Source organism: Lytechinus variegatus, chromosome 16 (genome assembly GCF_018143015.1).
Source record: "Lytechinus variegatus isolate NC3 chromosome 16, Lvar_3.0, whole genome shotgun sequence".
Lineage (NCBI taxonomy): Eukaryota > Metazoa > Echinodermata > Echinoidea > Temnopleuroida > Toxopneustidae > Lytechinus > Lytechinus variegatus.
In genome coordinates, this window is record NC_054755.1 from 10939106 (window position 1) to 10966516 (window position 27411).

The 27411-nt window shown below is 35.5% G+C and overlaps 1 protein-coding gene across 1 annotated transcript in view; it reads left to right on the forward strand.

The window, feature by feature from the left end:
* The first annotated feature begins 14852 nt into the window (after window positions 1–14852).
* LOC121429607 (probable E3 ubiquitin-protein ligase HERC4) overlaps window positions 14853–27411 on the forward strand; it is a 36700-nt gene continuing 24141 nt past the window's right edge. The window contains exons 1-6 of the mRNA XM_041626725.1: window positions 14853–15346; window positions 15995–16190; window positions 18177–18366; window positions 19443–19519; window positions 25277–25519; window positions 26617–26708. Coding sequence (XP_041482659.1) covers window positions 16007–16190; window positions 18177–18366; window positions 19443–19519; window positions 25277–25519; window positions 26617–26708 — 786 coding nt within the window. The 5' untranslated portion in view covers window positions 14853–15346; window positions 15995–16006. The remainder of the gene's footprint in view (window positions 15347–15994; window positions 16191–18176; window positions 18367–19442; window positions 19520–25276; window positions 25520–26616; window positions 26709–27411) is intronic.

The following is a 27411-nucleotide window of genomic DNA, read 5'->3' on the forward strand; positions in this document are numbered from 1 at the left end:
TTGTTGAATGCCAAACAGGGTAGCAGCAACTCCCATCTTTTAACGTCTTTTCGTCGGCATGACGCTGTTGGGTGTGAACTCCAAATCTCTTTCTTGTGAGACGGAAGCTCTGCCAACATATAGATCACATTACCGACCTTCTACTAAAGGAATATATGACTTCTTTGGCGATATTATTGGTGAACATTTCGTTTCCTAAGGTACCCACTCACAGCTTCTCGATGTAGAATTCAAGGAGAACTGCTGTTTGGCTGATCAATATCAACGTGGCAGGGCCATATGTGGATGCCGTCTTATGATTACACACAGGTGATGCACATGACAATTAGAGTAATAGAAACAAATAGAGAATCAGAACGATGAAATGGATTATTTAAAATTAGCAGCATGTACTGGCGAGGGTGGCACCCATACAAAAATCATACTAATGGTATATAAAAAAACATGAAAATTGTCATAGAATTGCCTATAAGAGATGACTCCTATATCTTTGAACATCATACCGTAATTGCATGGGCTGTGAATAGTTTTCAAAAAGTCTTGTTAAACTGATGCCTTGTGCAGAAAGATATTCTATTAATATTTGCCTCGTAATTATTACATTACATTAGATACCAAATCCTTAAAGGCTATTATGTGACGAATGTTTAAATAAGAATGTGTTTATTGAAAATGGAAGAAAACACAGTGTGTTGATGTTGAAAAGGAAAGGAACTATATTCAGGAATAACAGTGTTTCATGCAAAAGTTATTAATCAATGCAGAGTATGTCAGGCATATCAACAATAAAACAAGAGTTAGGTTCATTCATGACAGCTCCTTTATGCGATTAAGACGGACGGTAAAATGTTGTTTTATAACATATCATTAGTGGTGTACGGTAATGGTGAACCCGTCAGTAATAAATTCTTTATATTTTTGTCCCACCTGCATAGCAGAGTGAGACTATAGGCGCCGCTTTCCGACGGCGGCGGCAGCATCAACACCAAATCTTAACTGAAGGTTAAGTTTTTGAAATGACAGCATAACTTAGAAAGTATATGCACCTAGTTCATGAAATTTGGCCATAAGGTTAATCTGAACATCTTGCTTGAGTTTCATGTCACATGACCAAGGTCAAAGGTCATTTAGGGTCAATGAACTTTGTGGGGAATCAACATCAAAATCTTAACCTAAGGCAGGCCTCTACAAAAAATTTTTTCGTCACTTGCCCTGTTGGGCAAGTGATGAAAAAATTTGCTTGCCCGATAGAAAAAACTGCTTGCCCAATTTTTAAAATAATACCTGTTCACTTATTAATGAATTATTAGTAACATTGTTTAATATTGTATGATTTTTAAGTATTTTTTTTCACTATGCTTAGAATCTTGGGTGTGTGTGTGTGTGTGCGGGTGTGTTTGTGTGGGTGTGACTGTGAGTTGAACTTTGATATAAATGAATTCAATATCTAATTTCTACTTCGCCTATTCCAGTACAATAACCTGTACTCGGCCGTGTAATAAAGGCCCACATACCCTAACTTTTCCTGAAGTTCTTTGAAAACGCAGACTTCTACGAAAATTGCATTTCTCTATAGGGGAGTCTAAATTTGGTGAGAATGTATTCATTAATAACTTAAATATACATGACAATGAAGAAATCATCAAACTTTATTGGAAGTTTTGAATAATATACCCGAAATGTAAACTCTGTCTGAAACAGAAAATCACCATCATTGTGGCCTTTACTGAGCGAATTGTCCCCCAGAGCTCTGGCAGAGAGACAGAGCTCAGACTGGCTAGCTAGTATGCGCACGTGTGTGAGCCTCCCGCCGGCCTTGTAAAATAGATGGAGCTTTGTTTGATGATTTATTGTCTGATATTTACCTCATCCCCTCAAAAAGGGAAACAAATGAATTTTAAGTTATAATTAACAAATACGGCAAGTTATTTTGGATGTTAATAGGCCGTTTTGAAAAGCAAAGCCGAATGACATGACAACTCACCAATGCGGAGTTACTAGACTCTGTGATTTATTTCCTGTGTAGTTCTAATTATTTTATCACAGAATTGTGATATCGGAAGGTGGAAAATGTGCATTAGAAATTGCACATGGTGGTAGTCATAATGGACCCCTATACTACATTCAACTGTTTCCCGGCCATTGCGTTGATTTTTTTCATACCTGGTACCACACCGTATGGAAATACGTGGTACAGAAAAAATAACGCAATTTCGGAATTTGAAACGGCGCTACTCCTATTTTTTAAGGCTTATTCATGATTTTGAGTGTGGATTTTGGATGATTTATGGAAAAACGAGGTACGGTACAGAAAAAAAAGACGCAACAACCACTTGCCCGATCGGGCAATTGACTTTGAGAGGTGCTTGCCCGCACGTCATTTTCACTTGCCCCGGGCAATCGGGCAAGCGGGTTTGTCGCGCCCTGCCTAACGTTAAGTTTTTGAAATGTCATCATAATTTAGGGTCAATGAACTTTGGCCAAATTGGGGGTATTTGTTGAATTACCATCATAACTTTGAACGTTCAGGTCAGGTATCACTGAACATCCTGTGCAAGTTTCAGGTCACATAATGGTCAAAGGTCATGTAAGGTCGATGAACTTTTGCCACATTGGGGGTATTTGTTTGTATTGGTCTAGTTCATAAAACGTGGAAATAAGAGTAACCAAGTACATCACTGAACATCTTGTGCAAGTTATAGTAGTTTTCAAAGTCAGTACTGCTGCTATATTGAATCGCGTGATGCAGGTGAGACCGCCAGAGGCATTCCACTTGTTTATTTAATTCTGCTTTTTATGATTATATAAAAAAGAAATCTTTTGTAAGCAGCCAATTTGCATAGAAGCACAAGCTTACCATCTCATTCTTCCTGGCTTCTATTGTCTGCAGCCACTGATCCGAGCTACGGCTATGGTGTATTGATTGATTGCTTCTTGTAATTTCCAAATTAATCAGTGAGTTTGAGTATTTAAGCGGCCCTTTTTCAATGTTCTGCAGTTTATATTGATATTTCTTTATTTTGTAGACGACACATCTCTGTAGATAGCTGTGTAAAAAGAATAATCATGGTGTGTTGATTTGATATGCTTCTTGCAATTTCCAAATTTAATCAGTGAGTTTTTTAAGCGGCCCTTTTTCAATGGTCTGCATTTTATATTGATATTTCTTTATTTTGTAGACGACACATCTCTGTAGATAGCTGTGTAAAAAGAATAATCATGGTGTGTTGATTTGATATGCTTCTTGCAATTTCCAAATTTAATCAGTGAGTTTGAGTATTTTAGCGGACCCCTTTTCAATGATCTGCATAATGATATTTCTTTATTTTGTAGACGACACATCTCTGTAGATAGCTGTGCAAAAGAGAATAATAATCATTTACTATGGTTACTAAAGTAATATCAAAGCGCATGGATATTTCTTTATTTTGTAGACAACACATCTCTGTAGATAGCTGTGCAAAAAAGAAGAATAATCATCATTTACAATGATTACTAAGTAATGATATCAAAGCACATGGAAACAGTGTGTTGAGTTTCTTCTGATGTAATGATAAACATTACATGTATATTAAATTATATTACATGTACAAGGCCTTTTGTAGTTCTGTTCATAAAAGAAAGTTATTAATCAGCGCATATCATAAGACACCTGACGTCTGAAGAAAACGCTACTTTTAGATTTGTAATCTTGAAAACAAACATTTTATAATATACAGATTTGAGATAAAATCTGATATTGTTATGGAATAAATATAACCCAAATGGGATAATTTCAGTTGATTACTAAGTTTCAGCGATAGAGATTTTCTGTTTATTTATAGGCAAATATACATCATTGTGTAATGATCAAAGTCACGCACATTTTCAATATTCAAATTGTTTATTAATGTAACTATGGGCCATGGAATGCTATCTCCATCTTGAATATTTAGTAAGATTTTTTAATGAATTCTAGAGTCTTACTAATAAGTCAAGTGGGATACTGGAAATTAAAGATGTAGTAAATGAAGATCTCCAGATGACTGCTCACAGAAGGTCCAGGGGTGTGGCCTCTGTCTCTATAGGAGCTAAGCACACGATTGTGAGTCAATGTCTTCAGTGTCTGCCTTGACGTGCTCTGTTACTGAATAAAATATAATAGACATTATGAGTGAATATCAAGAAACAACTGGAGAATCAGATTGACAAAAGTGATTATTTAGAATTATACCAATCATGCAGCATTTATTTCCTGTTTATGGCCTGTTGGAGAGCTGGCATCCCGCGAGGGGTGTCGGCTAGAAACTCGGAACCGGGAAAGGACTTTGCTACTTGCTTCTGACAGGCAATTTAGTTGGGATCATTTTCATCAAGAGCAGTCCACCCTTCTGAAGGGTTCCCCACAATATATTTTTTTTGCTGGAAATCATCTGGAGAGAAGGCTGCGCTATAATGAGCAAGAGTTTTGGCTTCCTGCCAGATTGCGCAAGCTTGATGGCCCTCTCAAAAGTCTATCTGTTAGGCCTCCTTTCCCAGTTTACGTCATCCATTTGGTCATTAATGGTTGCAATGATGGATACAACATTGCTATTAGGGTGCTGATAAATATATAGAGTTGATTGTGTAGTAATGGAATATTGAAAATAGGCTGGTTTGAGACGATCGAGACTGATGGTGTCATGTTTTCCCTCCAGTAAAATGGAGAAAAACTTATCAGCTCGTTTGATTTAAAATGGGACATCGTAGTGTGGTTGAAGGGATTTGTTTAATCAATCCCATCTTATTTTTTGGCCTTTCCCCCTTTTTGTCTCACCTGCGAAGCAAAGTGAGACTATAGGCGCCGCTTTTCCGACGGCGGCGGCGGCGTCAACATCAAATCTTAACCTGAGGTTAAGTTTTTGAAATGACATCATAACTTAGAAAGTATATGGACCTAGTTAATAAAACTTGGCCATAAGGTTAATCAAGTATTACTGAACATCCTATTAGAGTTTCATGTCACATGACCAAGGTCAAAGGTCATTTAGAGTCAATGAACTTAGACCATGTTGGAGGAATCAACATCGAAATCTTAACCTGAGGTTAAGTTTTTGAAATGTCATCATAACTTAGAAAATATATGGACCTAGTTCATGAAACTTGGACATAAGGTTAATCAAGTATCAATAAACATTCTGCGAGTTTCACGTCACATGACCAAGGTCAAAGGTCATTTAGGGTCAATGAACTTTGGACGAATTGGGGATATCTGTTGAATTCCCATCATAACTTTGAAAGTTTATGGATCTGATTCATGAAACTTGGACATAATAGTAATCAAGCATCACTGAACATTTTGTGCAAGTTTCAGGTCACATGATCAAGGTCAAAGGTCATTTAGGGTCAATGAACTTTGGCCGAATTGGGGATATCTGTTGAATTCCCATCATAACTTTGAAAGTTTATGGATCTGATTCACGAAACTTGGACATAATAGTAATCAAGCATCACTGAACATTTTGTGCAAGTTTCAGGTCTCATGATTAAGGTCAAAGGTCATTTAGGGTCAATGAACTTTGGCCGAATCGGGGGTATCTGTTGAATTACCATCATAACTTTGAAAGTTTATTGGTCTAGTTCATTAAACTTGGACATTAGAGTAACCAAGTATCACTGAACATCCTGTGCGTGTTTCAGGTCACATGTCCAAGGTCAAAGGTCAATGAACTTTAGCCGAATTGGGTGTATCTGTTGAATTACCATCATAACTTTGAAAGTTTATGGATCTGATTCATGAAACTTGTACATAAGAGTAATCAAGTATCACTGAACATCTTGTTCCAGTTTCAGGTCACATGATCAAGGTCAAAGGTCATGTAAGGTCAATGAACTTTGGCCATGTTGGGGTTTTTTATTGAATAACCATCATATCTCTATAAGTTTATTGGTCTAGTTCATAAAAAGAGGACATAAGAGTAACCATGTATCACTGAACATCTTGTGCGAGTTAGAGTAGTATGCAAAGTCAGCACTGCTGCTATATTGAACCGCGTGATGCAGGTGAGACGGCCAGAGGCATTCCACTTGTTAATTTCTCTTTTTTTTCGTCTACCACCTATTCCTCTTCCTGATTTATTCTGTGAATCTGACATGGGTCAATCAGAATAATGTACAAGGCTTTATACTCGGAATGCTGGGTACACAGATCCGCTTCCTTTGCCTTTCGTGTGCAACTGTTGTCTTTTTTGGTCCATTCGGCACATCTTTTTCCTTGCCTTGGTGCGATGTCAGGTTGATGCGCCTCCTTACAAGGCATCTAATCTGACAAAGAGAAAGGAAATAATGATAAGGAACTGATATGAGAGAATAACGTTGGGTGCAGAGATTGGCTTCCGTTGCCCCTCTTAGTGATCTCTGAACATCTTTGGGGATGACATGGTTAATTGGGGGTTTGGATTCGCTCTCTTTACAAGGCATCTAATCCTACAAAGAGAAAGGAAATAGTGATAAGGAATTTATATGGGAGAATATCATTAAAAAAGAATGAAACCCTTGGAACAAGTGGGCTTGGAAAACCAGACAATGGATTAGGAAAATATGAGAATATATGGACCCTTGGGTGGACCTCTCCTTTAACGCATGGTCATATAAAATAAAACAATTTACATTATATACTCTCATGACAGCATGTTGTATGCCATTAGCCCATGCTTTCCCTTTTGATCCCGGTGAGGTTCTTATTGGGGGGGGGCAGGTTATTGATTATCTTTGGACATATTTGGCTCACAACAAGTTAGTTCTTGTGTGCTTTTCAGTCCAATTTGTTAGGGTATAAGAAGGCTATAATACTTGATGAAGGATGTACTTTTTGCCCCAACACATGTTTAGGATCAGATTTGAACGAGGTGTGTGGGGTGGTACCAAACCCAAGAAAGTAAAGGTAAAGCCAATGTCCGTGATCATGTCAGTTTAACAGTTAAGATGTCGTTGTACTTGTTTATGGGGTCAATCCAGGGAATACTTGTCAAGGGTACCATTTTGTTTCCCAGACCTGTGATGGTTATGGTTTCACACGCCAATACTTGTTAAGGGGTGCATTTTCAGAGCATCCACTCGTCAATGGAGTGCCCCCCCCCCCCTGGAAAAGAGATGGTCATATTCCGTGTTTACCCCTCTATAGTGCTCCCTCCCTCTCCTCTCACACTTTTTTTTTTGCTTTTTTTAAAGCCTGTATTCAGATACTATCACATGTTTCATACATACAAGGGTAATGAATCAAAGTGAAGTACACGTATACAGCAATCTAAATGAAATAATATACATTTTGATACAAATTTTTCGAACAAATATCATATCCATAATACCAATAACAAAAACCACGTAATGTCACATGTATTTACTGTATAATAATACCGTATTGTATGATGAAAAATCAAAAGACTTTAAGTTAAGAGGTAATCCCATAATAATAAAAACGTACTTATACATGTATATCCATGCCTCCAACTTTTGTAAAGCAATCCAAAAAAAGGCTCTATGATTATTCTTAGAAAGTATACAATAATCTGAATAAAGATTTTATATACGTATATAAAACACACATGAAAACAAAACACATCAACAGAACAAACAAAACCTTTTCCACACCCCCAAACAAAATATTATCTTTTTTGGGATCTACTCCAACATATCTTTTGCTAACCATGGAGATAGGAAGACCCCCCCCTCCCAGGCAACAAACACTCCATTCACACGTGGACATACCCTTACACACACCCTCCCCCACACACACATGTTGAGGTTTTTTTTGTCATCCTAATGTTTTCACCATTGTTAGAGATTCTGACATGTACAGTACAAGTATAATGCCTTTTGAATTCTAATTACCATGTTGACAGGCATGGGCCTCATCGATTGCTAGCAGGCAGATGGCATCTTTGTACACGTAGGTTTTTTAAAACCATATTGCTCGCCACGTTTCTATGGCTTCTGCATGCACACTCTGCATTCTTGAGGTCTGATATGAAAATTGAGATGGATTTAAATAAATATTTATTAAATATTATACTACCCACATGGCCCACTTTTCTCCTTTTGAAAGTAATATGTAGTCCATAGTGACCATATTTCATTATGTTCATATATATTTGTAGTGTGCAGTAGCATCATCACTCTGTAAGACAAATTTATAGGAACCTGTGTAGCTTAATAAGATTTTGAGGTAGGAACTTAAAAAGATGAATTTTCAATGACAAGTGCCCATTTTAATTTCAATCAAAATTTACAGATAGTATTGTGAAATGGGTGACTGAAATTGTAGTAATTGCTAACAGAATGTAACTTGTCAAGTTATTGATAGGTTTGAGTCATGATCAAGTTCTTTCATTCGTAAGTTCTTGGCCTGTGCAAAAAAATAAAAAGTTTGCAAGCAATCACTTATTTGAAGAAATAAATGATCAAGTTCTTTGAAATTGACTTCATAGGCAGAGTTAAATCTCTTTTTTTTAAATACAAAATAATATGTGATTATGTAATTTTGATGTTAATTTTACTTGCAGTTAATTTCTTCATAGTTCTTGCATTCCTCTTTCCTTTCAAGAACTGAGGTCTTCAGTGTGATACCCTCCATCCTCTAGCACCTTTCTAAAAAAAATCTAGCATTATGCTCGATACAGGACAAATTACGATTGATGGGCTTGTCTTTCCATTTATCTGCAGAAAGCATAAAATTTGTTCGGAATTATTAGAAATATTTTAGGAAAGCATTTATGGGAGTAGCAATCTAATCAGAATAACTAAATAGTTGCAATAAATCAATTTCCAAATTAGCTCATGTGTATGGTGTTGAAAACCTGATGAGATTAGGGGAGATTTTTTTTTACTTCAAAAGTTTAATTTTAATGAATTTTCAGTCCAGCAATGGAAATGACAATCTAAACTGCATGCCAGTCAGAATCTATGGTGTGTTTGGGTTTTTCTCCCCTCCATCCTATTTTCACCACAATTGATTTTTTTTTCTTTTAGGGATTTAATCCCTCATGATCAATACATAGCTTTTGATTATGTGTAGTGAATTTATGAATATTTATGACTATACAGAGAAATTTTTTGTATCTTATATTGCAATATTGGTAATTGAGATACTTTTATATCCACTGATTGTTATTGAACCATTAAGTTCAACTGCTTCTTTAGGAGTGGTGGTGTACTGTTAGGAATAAGTCGGACTTGTTGGAAGAACAACAAATGTGTCCTTGCTATTCATAGTTTATAGTGGTGCTGCCACTTGTTGTACTTTATTGGGTGTGGCCATTTCAGATTCTCTCTTTTGTTAACATGGTTGATGTACATGTACTCTGATGTACTCCTTCCAACTAAGTTATTTGTTCCTGAATACACTTATAGCTAATATGATTTATGAATTAATGATTATTTTTATGACAGAAATATGTAATATTGCTTTATCGATAATTGATATGTACCTATTTAAAACAGTTGATATGTACCTATTTAAAACAATAATTGAACCATGATGATTTCAGTAAAAAAATATTCACTTGTTTCTTTAGGAGAGGAGGGAGTGAAAAATAGGTCGTGACTTCCTGAATCCAGTAGGAACAATGGCAAATGTGCCATTCCTGATCATAATGTGTAATAATGCTGCAACTTGTTGTACTTTAAGAACATGTGGCCATTTCAGATTTTGTATTTTCAGCTTTAACCTCTCTTCCATAAGCATAGTTGAAGTACATGTACTCTGAGAAGACGAGGTTGGAAATACTTATACATGTAATTATCACATGTATGAAGTAAACAGTCTTGTAGAGATATGAGGGATACTTTCTAGACATCCGAGCTGTTTGACGTACTATCTCCTTCCACCTACGTTATTTGTTCCTGAATACACTTATAGCTTATGATTTATGAATTAATGATTATTTTTATGACAAAAAATATGTAATATTGCTTTATCGATAATTGATATGTACCTATTTAAAACAATAATTGAACCATGATGATTTCAGTAAAAAAATATTCACCTGTTTCTTTAGGAGAGGAGGGAGTAAAAATAAGTCTGACGTCCCGAATCCAGTAGGAAGGATGGCAAATGTGCCATTCCTGATCATAATGTGTAATAATGCTGCCACTTGTTGTACTTTTAGAACATGTGGCCATTTCAGATTTTGTATTTGCAGCTTTAACCTCTCTTCCATAAGCATAGATGAAGTACATGTACTCTGATAAGATGAGGTTGGAAATACATATAATTTATCACAAGCATGAACTGAACAGTCTTGTAGAAACATGGGCTTACCATCCAGACATCGAGCTGATCTACATTAACATACCATCTCTTTCCAACTATTTATTCATGAATATGAAGAAGGAAATACAAGGAATATGTTATCTTGTGTGAAAATAGAAAATAAAAGAATACTATCAATGAAACTGCAATAATAGTGATAAAAAATTAAATTTTACAGGCATTTTAATGTTGAGTGCTGTTGAAAGCCTTCCTTTGGCAAGGCAAACAAGATGCGTGCACATCACACTTAGACAACTTTTCCTTTTTCCAGAAAAATACTGACAAAAGTATCTTTGCTTATTCTTTACTTTGCATCTTCATTTTTTATGTAATGTGTAATTGTTCTCAATTAGAAAGAACATCTGATTATAAAAGCAATATCAGTGACTTGTGTGCAAAGGTAATCAATGGGGAAGTATTTCATGTGTGATACCATGCATCTTTATCACATTACTAATGGGAGAATCTCCAAAGCATGAGTAATATAACTTGATTATTTTATGTGATGTTCCTCAAACTTTCAGGGATTATGTTTCTTTGATCTTTCTGTTAATTATGCAATTCTACTGGTTTCAAATGTATCATAAATATCCTTTTATTGCTTCATACATACATGTACACTTTACTGCGCAATCACCATGTAATGCACTAAGTCATTGTGTACTTTATTTTGCATAACTTTTTGTGTTTAGATCAGGCAGGAATCTTCATGTATGCCTGATTGAACAATGTTGAATGGGAAACTGACACTCTATATATTGTTATTTCAAATGATTCTTTCTCTGAAAATGAATTACGGTTTATTCCAAATGTTTGTTAGTACACAAATGAAATAATAAAAAAGGAACTAATGAACCATTGGAATATTGAAGTATCAGAGTATTTGAGCCTTTAAAATGACAGTTTTTACCAGAATTTGTACATTAAAAAGTGTATAATGAATTTTACAATGCATGGTTTTGTTTATATCATTAAGACAATGTTTTTTAAAATAAAATTAAAATTTCATCTAATTTCACATTATAGAGGTCTTCTTTTTTTCCATCAGTGTATCTTTATGTTGAAAATAGTCGCATTGAAATACTCGAGGAGGGGTGGGGGTATCGGAATGGGTGAGGGAATGGATAGAGAGGGAGGGAGGGAGAGGGAGAGGAGAGTGAAGAAGAGGGAAGGAGTAGGAAGGAAAGGCAGAGGGAATGAGACAGGGGTTCAAGAGGTACAAAAAAGAGGAGGGGAAAGAGGAAGAGAGAGAAAAAGAGATGAAATTTAAGGCAAAATGTTTGTTTTTTGTTGCTTATCTTGACAATAGTGTATTGCTGTTATATCCAAAGGGATGTTATATACATGTACATTTTACGTGGGTAAAATAATGACATAAAGGAATTTCTACTTTTGGGATTGATCAGATCAATTACACCTCTTTCTAAGATTTGGTCCTAGAATCCAGACTTATACATGAAGAACTATAGGCGGATCCAAGATTTTACAAGGGGGAGGGGGTAGTCTGCTGGGCAAACCCTTGTACAGTGTAGTAGAGTTAAGGGTCTGAATGTGCAGCCTACCCGTGCCTTGTGTACTGAAGGCTCTCTCCCTGTATTGGAACAGCAAGTTTTGTATGTGCTAGTCTTTGCGTGGAGGCACAATTGTTGATCATAGTTCCAATCAGGGTCTGTGCATGCAGACTAGGGGGCACATTTTCCAGATGAAAATTTAAGAAGCAAAAAAAAAGGTTTTCACCCAAAATTGAAGGTCATTTTGTCCGCAGAGAAAAAGGTCCTCACTTTCAAAGGGGGTGGGGGCACACTTAGGTAAAAACGGCATATTTAAATTAAACATTTTGATTATGGGGGGGGGAAGGACCAAAGTAGCAATTTATTGTTAAAAAATAATTCAAAAATTTAATCATAATTAATTCACTGATTACAAATGATTAATTATTAATAATTATTCATTTATTAAATTATTTATTATTTAATGATTCGATGATATAATGATTCCATGATTTATCAATAATATAATAATTGATTGTTAAACAAATTGTTTATAAACAAATTCTTTATAAACGATTTTCTTTATAAACAATTTATTGTTTATGCACTAGCAGAACATCACTCGCAGCGCATACATTTGTAATTCCGAAGCTTTGTTATTCCGATGGTTCGGATATTCCGAAGGTTCGTTAGTCTGAAAACGAAATGATTAACGAACCTTATTTTGTTTTCGGACTAACGAACCTTTGGAACAACGATCCTTATTTCGTTGTTGGATTAACGAACCTTATTTCGTTTTTCGGATTAACGAACCTTCGGAACATCAAACCTTATTTTGTTTTTGTATTATCGAACCTTCGAAATAACGCCACAAATGTTCGGATTAACGAACCCTTTTACATTTTCAGATTAACGAACATTGAGGTATAGGCAATTCCAACGGGTTTTGGAATTACGAACCTTCCGAATAAAGAACCTTCAGAATAGTGTTACCCTCTGGCAGTCTCGTTTCATATGGGATGACAAATAAGAATTTCCAGTTGGGAATGATGAGATCAATCACACCTCTTTGTAAGATAGAGTCCTAGATTCCAGATAGGTCTATACATGTAGAACCAGGGGCAGATCCAGGATTTTACAAGGGGGGCGCACATTTTCCAGATGAAAATCTAAGAAGCAAAAATAAAATACGAAAAAAGAATCTTCACCTAAAATTGAGGTCAGTTCGTCTGCGGAAAAAAAGGTCATTACTTTCAAACATTCAAGGGGGGCATACTTGGGAAAAAATGGCACATTTAAATTGATTATGGCTCTCAAAGGGGGGGGGGGGGAAGGAGGGCACGGGCCAGATGTACCCCTCCTCCTGATCCACCAGTGTGTAGAACATAGCATTTGTCATTGATATTAAATTTACAAATTGCTGGACCCATGTTTATTAGAAAATAAGACCGTTTGGGACCATTTCATGGAAAGTTTTCAACATCTAGGGTCAATAAATTTGTCGTGACCCAACGGTTATAGTAACAATTGTTAAACAAGAAATAATTTAATAATAATGAATAATTTATGAATTATTAGTGAATAATTGATTAATTATTAGTAATAAACTCAATTCAGTAATAAGTATTGTTACTCAATTTACTAAATTATTACTCACTTTACTGAATTATGTATTAAATAATTTGATAATTTTTAAAAATAATTTATTGTTAAACAATAAATTACTTATAAATAAGTGGAATGTCTCTGGCAATATCGCCTGCATTACTAGCGATTCAATATACATTGGTTCTACAAGCTCTTTCTGCTTTTCATTTTAAAAGAGAAGTTCACCCTGAAGAAATCTTTGTTGTAAAAATAGAAGAAAAACTAATTGTAAATATTGGTGTAGGTTTGAGGAAAATCCATTAAGGTTTGATAAAGTTATTAGAATTTTAAGTTTTAGATTTGTAACATCATATGGGAGCTGCTGGCCCATCCTATGTTTTGTAATATAAAATGCATAAACTTCAATCTTCGTGATAACTTTATTTTGGTTTTGTTTTTAGGAACGGGTGTGAAATTATTTGTCTATTGATATACTGATGGTACAGAAAAAACCTTTTCAAATTTTCGGAGAAAATGACATTTCATTGATTTTTTACCATACAATATGTAGGAAAGCTGCTCGCATATGAAATCAAAAATAAAATAACTAAAGTTCTCATAAATTTTTTTATTCTTTGATGGATATATTTCTCAAACCTTTGGCAATTTTTTTTTTACTATTTTTACAATAAACTATTTTTCAGGGTGAACTTCCCCCTAAGACTCGGGGCTGTCGTGGGGGGGGGGATGTTATGGGGGTTTGACGACCCTCACTTCTTTGGATATCATTGGTAAATTGGCTCTCCCATCGGGAAACTAAAAAAAAAGCGGGTGCAAAGTGGAAAAAAACAAACAAATAGATTGAAATGTAGGAAAAAAGGGGAAATATAAAGGGAAGGAGAGAAAGAAGAAAAGGGAAAAAAAAGGTGAACTATAAGCATGTGCTAGATATCCCGTTTCATTTGTTTTTACAAGGCGTTATTTCATGATATTTGCAGAAGTTGGCACTAAAGAAGAAAATAAGTATAATAAGGAAGAAAATAAGTATAATAAGGGTGGCGATAAATGATGGAAAAAAGGTTTGTATTATTAGACTACGAATCTTTGTCTGGGAACCCCAACGATGCTCTATTTTTAGAATTCTGGAATTCCCCTCGGCTGATAGCCTTTTCCAAGGCGTAGATTTTTTAGGTCGCTTTCATCCCTCATCTGATTCATGAAGCAATATCTAATTGAAGACATGAGTGTTAGGATTGGGTATTGTAAATCATTAAGATTTTTCTAAGCCAAAATACTGAATCGATTATCATTTACAACAAAAACAATATCCTGATATAGAGTAATTCACGGCCTTAAACAAGGTCATAGTAAAATCGAGTGCTATGGACGCGTCTTTCGGATGGTGACGTTAAAGGTCGGTCCCAGACGTAAATAATCATATCTGATTGATACACGTCTGACAAAACTCAAATACACACACACACACACACACGCAAGTGCACGCGGGATATAGATAAAGAGCGCACAACAACATCAGCCATGGGGATTCCCCGTTGATCAAAGGGGGTTTTCCACATAGAGTTCCAGCACTGCTCTGATCTGACACAATAATATCTGACACTCACTCTGCTGGGAAAAACAAATTATGGATACATTGTACATGATTACAAAGCGTCGGATATGTACCAATCGGAGATGCAATTTATTGCGCAATATCACCCACGCATCGCATCGGGCCCATGCAACAGAGCAGCCAGATGCAGAGTACACTGTGGCAGATCAGCAGCAGCTGCACTGCAGTTTATTACCGCACTGCAGTTCAGCCAGGTTCAGCCTTCAAGGAGTTTCTACTACAGCTAGCTACATTGAAGGCTACACTACAGATTAGCTCCATCTTTTCAGACTTTTTCACTCACTACTTCAATTGATTCAAGTCGAAACCAGTGGCAGTGAAGACGTATGCTTGACTCACCTTGACTCTTAAGACAGTCGACTCGATCAGGTAAGGAAAAAAGAAATGCTTGTTTTTTTATACTTTTAGTTAAATGAAAAAGGGGGTCATCAAAGCTGTACGTCCCCGTACCACCAATTATGTGAGTGCAGTTTGGTTGTATATGCACTGTTGGATCTTCCATCTATCATCTTTTTATTGATTATAATTATTATTATTTCCATTGTCCACAACTTGCAACAGCAACCGGACTTCTTCCAGAAATCTAGGTTATTGTTCTATATTCTATCAACAAAAGGGTACTCTTCTAATTGTTCACTTCTCTTTCTAATTCAAGACCTTCCGTAGGATATGAGCTTTTCCAAGCAAACTTGCCTTCTGTATCGTTTCAAAGGACACCTCGACTCTAATAATAATAATAATAATAATGATAATAATAATAATAATGATAATAATATTAATAGTAAAAATAATAATAATAATAATAATAGTAATAATAATAATAATGATAATAATATTAATAATAATATTATTATTTTATTTTTATTATTATTTATCATTTATTTATTTATCATTATTATTATTAACAGTATTATCATTATATTGATAAATCATTAATTTTGAAATCATGAATGATCATTAAATGGTTATTATTGTTATTCTTTTGTAAATTGTTTCTCATTTGCTTTCCTCACCTAGGAATGCGACAATATGGCTTCCGATCATCATTCGGGTGAACACGATGCCATCGTGGTGCTTCGGAAGAACTCCCTGGATGGGGTTCCTATCAAAGATGCATGCAGAAATGACAAGGGCATCGTCTTGACAACCTTCAAAGGGAAAGTGTACCAGTGCAATGGTGATCCTTCAATCGCTAGCAAACAGGAGAATTATGGTGAGAATCGGGAGTGAAGGGGGGGGGGGGAACTGTTCTCACAAGGTAGATGTAGACACTGTGCTTATGAAGCAATTAAAAAAATGTTTCTTAATGTGGTACAGTGAAAATGGATGCGTATAAAAATCAGGGTGAAGGGGGGGGGGAACTGTTCTTACAAGGTAGATGTAGACACTGTGCTAATGAAGCAATTAAAAAATGTTTCTTAATGTGGTACAGTGAAAATGGATGCGTATAAAAAGTATATTTCAGTGTCATGAAAATAAATGATTTTGATAAAGAATCATTATTACATGGTCAACTACACATTAATTAAACTATGATGTATACTCTGCAAGCCTTGTAATCATTAAATTTTTTTTCCAATGTTTGATATTATATTGGCAGCCTCAAGTAGGCCTACTTGTGCCCACCATACCTTTGATATTATGTTTCTCCTTTGGATTTATTTATTTTTCATTCATTTATTTGTGTTATTTTCTTATGGTGGCACTACCAGGAATTAATGCTGTTTTCCTTGAATGACAGACAAGTTCTACAGCAAATACAGAGTTTACCCGAATTCGTTGTTGTTCTTTGTGGGTCGTTTCCACACCCAAATGATCTCCTCAGTATTCTCTCAGTGTGTTTGTCACAAGGTTGATGAGCTGTTGGTACTATTTGCTTAGATAGTGGTGCTAGAAGTTGACATTGGTGCTTTTGATGAAGCGAGCCAAAGAAGATGCTATTATAGATTGCATTTGGGGTGACAATTTGGGGTTAGTCCCAAGGAGGGAAAAGAGGGATATATCTCCGAAGATAGGAAGGGGTGCTTGTCCTATGATATCCAACGTCAATGGATTGCATCATCTCTATACGACTTGTGAAGGGGGCAGTGAAGAAGGACATGTTCAAGTGTCTGCCTGTCACGCTTACAGTCGCATGTGGGTGTAGGGCATACACGAGGGAGTGCTCTGTGCATATTGTCTCTGAGCTTAGTCTGTCCAGTTAGCATCCTCATGATCTTGACCTCTGTGGACCTATCATAACTATAGGCTTTCTTTCTAGTGACATTTGGCTGAAGCTGATATGTCCATCTACCCTTGGTGGTTATATTCCATCGCCTTTGCCAGAGTCTTACAGTGTTCTTCTTGATGTTCTTGGTGACACTTGCATATGAAGTTGATGAAGAGTGAGGTGGAGCATTGCGTGCATGGTAAGCAGCCTCCTTCACCAGTCTGTCTGCAATTACATTTCCCTGAATTTCAGCATGACCTGCAATCTAAGTTATAGTAACAGAACGTCCTCTATTGTGTAGAATGGAAATGTTCTTGCTAGTATTTGAGACGATTTCAGGAAGTGAGGAGGGGTGCAGTGTGCTAGTCATGGCTTGGAGAGCACTTTGACAGTTTATGAAATTTTTCTGTATAAATTACTCTTATATTTACCATGAATACAATGTCCACTGTTTGCAAATAACGAGTCCACTCTTCAAACAGTGGAGTCATGAATAAAATGGCCTCTTTAACCATGGCAACCGGCGTCAATTTGGCGCACTGTGAAAAAAGCGTGCATCAGCATTGGACATTGTTTAATATTCGCGGTAAATAAGCAAAATTTATATACAGGAAATCTGCATACCATGGGTTCAACTGAAGGTTTTTGAAACAACCTTTGTGAATTCGGGCCAATATTGTCCAAAGTGTGCTGGCCGGCACGACCATATGAAACAGGGATGGAGAAGAGAAGAGGCAGGTTGATTGGAGGAAATCCTATTTGTTTTTTATTATTACATGTGTAGTTCAACCAATGCCCCCGTAATTCTTAAAAGAACCCTGGAAATTGAAATTGAAAATCCCCATTCACTGCCATGTAGCAGATTTGGGCAGCAGGTGATTGGTAAGTAGTCCCAGAAAACAAAGAATTTAACTTTAACCTCGAGTGTACAAATAACCAAACAATTTAATTTCAATTGCCATTTTTATCAACCTCTCTTCTTGGTAACAGACAGGGTGGTATTCCCAACATCAGAACTGGAGGATGACCCCAGCGTTGATATCGTGAATGTCTGTTGCGGTCGTCAACATTTTCTTGCTCTTTCTGCTGACGGTCAAGTGTACAGCTGGGGTTGGAATGGTGATGGGCAACTTGGTATCCCAAAGAAGAAAGGAAAATATCTAGAGTGCCCCAAACCAAGGTTAGGAAGAAAGAATTAGTTCCGGGTTCTGACTCGAAATGGTCATGTTTTCTGTCTTAATTTCAGTTAAGCCAACCCCTAAAACAATAATAGTAGTCAATTTTTATATCTAGTGAAAATTGCATATAAGTCTTTTTATCGTCTTCAGGTATTTATTCACAATAACATGTACATATATACAAAACAATATAAAAAATAAATTCAATTATGCAATAATTTTTTCAATATCACATTTTTTTCAAATTTCCAAATTTGCTTTTTTGTTTACATAAACTAAAAAGCTTGAATTCAATCAATAAAATTGCATAATATTTTTTTACCTTTGCATTTGCTTTTTATATAATTTCGATAAATAACAAAATAGATTATACACGATATGCCTGGAATCGTGTAGGTCATAGCCTATAATTAATGTTTTTCATATATAGAAATAATAATCTTATAAAATATTATTATTTTTCATAATTATCATAATTATTATTAAGCATCCAGTACACTTATAAGATTGTCTAACACCAAATGGGTCAAACCCATTTGGTCTACACTACACTTAATTGGGTATTTTTTTAAAGGAATTAGAATAAAGGAATATTGCATGCAGTTTCAAGCTTTATTCATTTTGATTCAACTGCTCACTGCCATCTTATATAGAACAATAAGATGGCTTGGGGACATCCTCCCAGGGTGACAAGGGGCCAGTTTCATAAAGGACTTGCAACTGTTGTAACTTTACCATGATGGCAACTACCATCATGGTAACCTTGAAATATTATGATATTGTTATTCTTTATACATGTATATTCTGTCAAAATCTATCACAAGTTCAATTCTAAAAAGTTCGAAATTTGTGCTTGCTCCCTTGGGCATAGCCCTCTAAAAATAATGGGCTCAGTCCGCCATTAATCTGACCTTGAAGTTTCCCGTATTTCGACTTCCCAAATCTGGTCACCTCGTGATCGGGACAACATTCGTCTTTAAAAAAATAGCCAACCTGTACTTTTATATTTTGAATATTTTACTGAGGTATTGATGAAGTTCTCTGCCATTCATTATGCCAACTTTTTCATTTTCTTAAGGTTGATCAAAAGTATATCGGATGTTGGTGTCGTCCAGATTGCCTGCGGAAATGACCACTCTCTCGCGCTCACTCGAGGTAAGCAATCAGTCGTTCTATTCAGATGCATACCTGTCAGAAACTATGATTTTTATTTGGCTGCTACATTTCAACTTTGGAGGGAGTGAAAGTGAGATTGATTGGAGATGAAGAGTGGATATGGGATAGTGTAAATCGCCTAGTTTTACTACATACAGAAACAAAAACAAACAATTTGTGATGGTGGAATTTCCTGAAATTTCTTGGGAAAAAAGCAAGTGTGAAAAAAAAATCTGTCAACAAGCCTGTTTGGCATGTGAAGCATGTGTTTGCCTTACTGCGGCAGCCCGAACACGTACTGTGTTCGGGCTGCGAACAGCTTCACCCAAGCTCACCGGATCCGGACCGGATCGGCCAAAAGAGATTCGGGAATTTAATAATTATTAGAAATATTACACAAAATTTGGATGAAGGAATCAATACATACTTACAACTTAAGCCGGAATATTCACAATCCTCAAAACGAAGAAGTAATGTCCCAAAACTAGGCAAAAATGGAGGGATGTTTTTCCGATGTGCATTAAAAGTCGTTTGTACAGGAACCAATGGAGGATCGATATAGCCTTTTGACGAGGCAACGAGATAAATTTGATTTTTGTCAGCAAACAGGCGAAAAAAACAAAAACAAACAATAAAAGAAAAATATACTTAAAAAATAAAATGATAATTGAATATGCGGAATATTTGTGAATTTTAGTAAGTTCGCATGTTCATCAGATTTGCCAATAGCACTAAAGTCCATATAGAAAATATAACTTAAGGCCCCGACAAAAGGCTATCATTCGATGCGTCGGAGAAAGATACATGAATATTCATGAGTCTAGTTCCGTAAATTCTTGCTTTTCCCTTTGCCTGATAACAAGTCAACATACGGCTTTGGTTTTTTTTTTGAAAGAAATAACATATTTTCTTTTGAATTATTTGTTTTTTCTTTCTCCTTCATTTTTTTTCTTTTCTTCTGTTCTATTTTATTTTCCTTTGCCCTTTTTTTATTCTCGTTATTTTGTTCCCCTACCTTCTCTTCATTTTTGGGTCGGTTTTTTTCTTCCTTTTTTTTAGTTTTCGCCTTTGTTTTTTTTTATTCTTTTTTTTCTTCTCTTTTTTGTCTCTAATTTTCTTCTTGTCTTCTTTGTTTTCGAGAGATAATACTCATGGGGTCGTACTGCAAATTTTTTATCATTATTATTATTATAGAAATCTACAGATATAGGTAAATAAACAAGCGAAGAAATAAATTAATACTCATATATTAAAGGATATTTTCAGGGGCGTACCCAAAATTTTCCGTGGGGGGGGCAAATTCGTCTGCCCAAAAATTTGACAAGCAAAAAAAAAGAAAAGAAATTGTCTTCAACCAGAAATAAATGATTTCGTACCAGAAAAAAAATTGACAAGCAAATAAGAAAAAAAAAGGTCTACAAGTTCAAAAGAGGGGGCACTTGTGGCTCGTCGGGATCATTTGTGATTCGTCATGGGGGCAGGGGTACGTCCATTGCATGAGTTATGACTCGTCAGAGGGGGGGGGGCAGTCTACCCCCCCTCTCTCTCTCTCTCTGAGGTACGCTTGTGAAAATATCCGTTGATCAAAATTATTGAGTGATCAGCAAATCATCTCTTTAAGATATTGATGCCCATTTTCTGGAACCCAGCAACTGAAAGGTCTGCGCTGACTCAGCCTAGAATCTAGAGGACTCCGTGATGTGAAATTATTTTAAAGACATTATCACGGAGTCCAATGCTGGCTCCCACATATTTTAATTTTGTTCTTTCTCTCTTGTTATGTTTTCCATTTTATTTATTTTGTATACTGTGCATGCATGAATCATTCTGTCAGTTTGAATTGTATGTTGTATGTTTTATTGAGAATTTAAAATAAATAAATGAAATGAAAATATATGCAAATCTCATTATCATCCAACAACCATTTTCATATACTCTTGATGCTTATATCAATATCAATTTGTAATTTGTTTGAACGGAGATTATAAGATGATCATGAAATATGATTAAAATTCATATGTTTGTTTCTAGATTACTATGTAATCTTTCATCTTGTTGGCATTCTTTAAGCCTCAATCATTGAGTATATAAATCTCTGCGGGATAAGTATAGGCCTGTAATTACAAAGAATTGAATTGCTCATTACATATAGGATGCATAAATTCGCCGGGAATCTTGCTTATCTGATTGTTTTCCTGGCATCCAAGAGGCGCTTTTTTCGAATACGTCCCGTTCTTTATCTTAATTGTTTTGCTTATAAGAATTAATGAATAATAATGATGACACTAAATCAGCTTATCTATATTTCTACTGCAGTACCACTGAAGTATTGATGCAGAAATCAAATTTTGTGATAGATTTTGTCATAACATCCCAATAAAAGTCAGGCCTTTGTCATGAACCTTTTCCATTTTTCTATAACAAGTGCGTCGCAAGGAGGCTGTGGGGTGGCCTTCCCCATCCTAACGCCCCCCCCAAAAAAAAGAACATGAGAAATGGTGAGAGCGAAGGGGAAAGCAATGGCGAAAAAGATAGCTTTGCGGGATTTTCTTTCTTTATAAATATTTGCTTCCGCGCAAGTTTGCGAGGAAATCATGAAAATATAGTTTTCTCCTTTGTTTACCTTTCCCCGTTTTCCCATCTTGGCTTAATGCTATATTGTTTCGTTGCGGCATCAAGTTTTTAAAAATAATATTTGGGAACGGAACTTGTATTAAGATTACAGGTCAAAGTAATATATTTCTTCAAATTGATCAATACCAACTTTTCCGATCCCTAGGTAAGGGCGGTAAACTATATAATAACAATGATGTCAATTACCCACAAAGGCTACTTCTTCCGCTTTTCAGCTCTTTACTAGTGAATTTATTTGGGGCCGCAGACGGCCTTATCATGAGCATGTAAAGGGGCAGTTATAAAAATTGTGAAAAAAATACAGTATTACTAAATGATGGAAGTTCATATGTCATCAATCTCCTGTCGCCTATTTTGCGCCATTAATTTGATATTTTGCATGTCACTTTTTGTTCCTAATCATACAAATACACTGTTAAAAATGATTGAAAAAACGCTGTTTACGACACGAATCACACAATTGTTTAAACAAGTATTTAAAATCTTAAACAACACAGTTTAAATTCAAAATTTGATTATCAATAATTAAATTCAAATATCAAATTATCAATAATTAAAGCTTGATTGTTTAAGAGTTTAAACACTTATTTAAAATGTTTAAACAACTACTGCGCAATTCACACAATAAATAGTGTTGTTTAAATTATTTTTTGACAGTGTAAGCACTTCATATAAATGAGCTCAATTAGGGGCGGAACCATGATTTTCAAAAGGGGGGCAAATTATTCCAATGAAAAATTTGACGAGCAAAAAAAAAACAAGAAGAAAGATTTTCCAACCAAAATTAAGGAAATTTCGTCCAGGAAAAAATTGCTTGGCCAAAAAACAAAATGAAAGAAATCTTTGTAACAAAAAAAAATTATTTGGCCCGAAAAAAAATTGACAAGAAAAAAAGGGGAGGGGGCACAGTTCGGTTTTAACACCATTTTAACATCACAAATTTTCATTATGCTTCTCAAGGGGGGAGGACGAGCCGGCTTTGCCCCCCCCCCCCCCCGGATCCAGCAGTGAGTTCGATGTTTTTAATGTGAATTTGACAAGCAAAAAAAGGTCTTCAACATAAAATTGGAGGTCGTTTCGTATCAATTTTCTTCAGAAGGGGGGAGCGATTAAAAAAACCTATGCTACTGCCATGGTGATTAGAGATTATCAAAGCAACAGAATTTTTTTTTTAAACATAATTATTTATTCTTTACAATATCTTTATATTTATTTTAAAAGGAAGCAAAGTTGTTTTTAAGTATGTCCTTTCATTTAAAATCATATTCATTCCTTCCTAATTGCTATAACAAGTGAAAAAGATGAATAACATCAATAAAATCAGGATTCATATTTAAGAAAATCGTTAAGTTATTCTAAATGTAAAATTAGAATCTGTAACTATTTCTTTAATATCTCATAATCACAAAGGGAATAGTCATAATACAGACTAAAAGTTTCTACATGATCTAGATATCTCTTAATAAAATTATAAAACACAATCATGCTATTCGTAAATTTTATGTGTTCAGTATATAAAACACACACACACCAAGAGAACAGTCATGCTCCCCCCCCCTTCCCATAAATAAATCATAAAAAGAATGAAAAGGAGAAAGAAATATAAGTTTATAACAAATGACAAATAAAAAAAAACATTTATTATAAAAACACAGAATGTAACAAAATAGCAATATATATGAAATAAATTATTTTCTCATTAATACAGATTTTTTTTTTCAAATTAAAATGAAAAAAATGGTATTGAATTACATGCCTAAAACACGATTTAACTGAATCGAGGCGACTTGCCGAAAGTTTTGACTACATGCATATTCATTAAACTGTTTTGTAAAGGCAGAGACGTCATCTTATGAATATTTATATACGCATGCGCAGAAACTATTTTCACGTTCTTCAAACATGGCGATCTCGCGATTGGAACAAAAGTCCGAAAATTGACGTTCTTTCGAAGGATTTTTTGGAATTGTATACATCAGTTTTAATTGAAAGTTAAGCTAATTTAGGAACAGTTTGTTTAGGTAAGATCGATATCAATCGTTAGATTTTTAATTCATTATTATCACCGGTTTTCTAATGCCAAACATCGCGAAGTTTTGTACTCCGGTGAGAATGCATGGAGTTACTCAGGACCCCGACACTGTCTGAAGACGTGTCGGGGTCCCCGGGGCAAGTGTTTGCCAAGCTTTATCTGCATTCTGCAGTGACCTGTATGTAACAAATATTTAGTTTTGTCTGAAATTTTCAGTTTACAATTGCTGTCATTCATATGTTTTATGCAGGTCACCAAGGAAAATAAATTAAAGTTAGTGTTTAGAACACTGAAAAACAGGGAATCTAAGAGTTAACAGAAAAGTGGGGATTTAAGGATGGAGGAGGGGTTAGGGATTCTTTTCAGTTACCTCCCCTCATAGCAGGCTTGAAAGGAATCTTCTGACAAGCAGACAGCACACATCGTTTAATAAAGCCTGCCTAGATTGTGATTGTGATGAGACTTTTGTGTGGAGGGGGAGAGATCTCACTGTACTGATAAGAACAAGGGGGTGGGGTGGATGGCAGCCACTGGATTATTATGCACTGTAGTTGGCCCGTCAAAATTATTGTTTCTGATTTGACTTGATCCACCCCATGTGATTTGAAAAAAAAAACAGTGCCCCCAATAAGCATATGAAACTTCTCAATCTTACATGTTCATGTATGTTTTTTGTAATTAAGTGTTTCAAATTCTTCCTTGTATATCTTTTTCTCCACCATCTTTTTTATCCTCTGTATTAAAAACAGATATATCATTCCTCACCTCATTTTGCTCTTTTACCCCCCCCCAAAAAAAAAAAATAATATAGAGAGAGAGAAATACATGCAGTTTTTTGTAGACATGGCAAAAAATGAACTTGTCCTGGATGAGAAAATAAATTGTTTTTCCTTTTATTTACCTTGTGATTGTCAGGGTTTTATAACTTGCTGTAACTACTTTTTTACAGGTTGAGCTAGTTTTGACGTTTGGACTTTCCAGAATACATTATTTTAGTACGTTTGAACTTTGATTCTAAAATTTGTATCTCTTTGACCGAATGAATGATAATACCCATTTCATGCTCTTCCGGTTTGATTTATTTCTTGTAGATGGACGGCTGTTTTCGTGGGGATCTAACCGTCATGGTCAACTAGGTGTGGGAAAGGGCAATGCAAAGAGAGACAAACGCTTCGTGGATAAACCGATCGAGGTTGAAAACCTGTGGGGAGTGCCATTGCAGCACATTGCCGCCGGGGGCCAGCATTCTGTTGTTCTTTCCGTCTCTGGATCGGTCTACGTATGGGGATGGAATGAACATGGGCAGCTGGGATTGCAGCAGTCAGACAGTACATGTAAGAGAAAATAGTATACAAAAAATAAACATCATCAAAGGCAGTAGTATGTATCACATACACAAGCATTGGACTCATAATCGCAAGGTTGCGAGTTCGAATCCCAAATCTGCCATTGTCTCCACTTTGATAAAAAGAGTGATATCTGTCGTCTATCACATCAGCCACTATGCCTGATTAACCTCGATGTAAAATGTTTCCAAAGTAATTGGTTATATACCAGCTTGGTGTTTACCAGCAAAATGCTGTCCCGCCAAGTTCCTTCGGGAGTTACCACAAACAGAAACAGAAGTAGACTGATAAATCTGCTGTTTCGAAGGAGTTTTTCAACATTTTCTGATTTATTTTTGTCCTCCTTCACAGATGAATGATGGCCATTGGGCTCGTAATGGTGGAGCAAACAGCCATTGCTTATTAACCGCAGTGTCTATGGAGAAAGGGGTGTGCTTTTGCACCCTCCTCGATTACTCATAAATTTTGCTTTTTGACAGGGGAAATAGGAAGAAATAATGAAGATAAATTTATATCAAATACTATCAGCTTACCACCTTTATAAAAAATATGCTGGAAAGTAGCGAATTGTGATGACAAACAGATCGGGATCAGCTCAGCTACAGCTGAGCGTATGGACGTGCCAGTGGATTGACTGGCACGTTCGTATGTAGCTGCAGTGACAACGATGGAGTGATCGAAGAAGAACTTGACTGATCCTGATCGGTTTGTCTTGAAAATTCGCCTTTTCCTGCATATTTTTTGAAAGGTGGTAAGCTGAATGACTCGGTCTAACACATAATAGTCCATATGGTTAGATAAAAATAAACATAAAAGTACTTGAAGTAAGATTGAGGCCAACTTTGCATGAAAACGAAATGAGAATTAGACTAAGTGGTTATTAGACCTAGAGTACCGGTAGTGTAGTCCAAACAGCAATTAGACCAAATTGATAGTAGACCTAATGGGTTTGACCCATGTGGTATTAGACTATCCGAAAAGTGGACCAATATGAGGCCAAGTGAATAAAAAATATATAACACTGGTGTCAGCATTGTAACTGCAAAATCTCTTATTCATTTTCTATACTATTGGTTTTTTTTTAGATGTGAAACTGCCTGTCAAGTTGGAGTCCATATCTCATGCTGATGTTAAGACAATTTCATGTGGAATGCATCATACTAGCTTCTTGAAACAGGTAGGGGTGTAAATATTTTTTAACAATAGATTTTTTTTTCTTAAATTTTTTTTCTCCTTAATTTGGCACTATTCCTGAATAGATTCTTTCATAAATAATAATAATAATAATAATAATAACAACAACAACAACAACAACAATAATATTAATAATAATAATAATAATAATAATATGTTCCAATTGTATTGCGCAGCTACTATGATTGCATATACGGTACTCTGCTGTGCTTGATACTTGGTATCATATTATTACCCCGGCTGTGGCTGAGCTGCCGTATAGGTGCTAATTTAAAGCATTTAAGGAATAAATCCTACAGGGTACCTATTCACCTCACCTGGGTCCTGTGAAGCACAAGGTGGGTAAACTTTGTGCTGAAGGAAAACATGTTTAGTAGTAATTGACAGGATGTGATATGAAATGATTTCCTAACTACTACTTTTTTATGTTTTCTACTTATTCTACTCACCAACTATCTGACTTCTAATCCAAAAAGGCACACTTGAGTGGCTCAAGCAACTTACAGTACTAGGTTGCTATGTGCGTCATGTGAATACCCTATTTTTGAAAATATTTGATTGAGCAAAGAGCTCGCACAAAAAATTGTGTTTTTTTCAATAACTTTGAATGACAAGTCTAATTTTGTCATAGATTTGGCATTGATACATATTTTCCTGATTAAATCAAGAAAATTTGATGAAAGGGT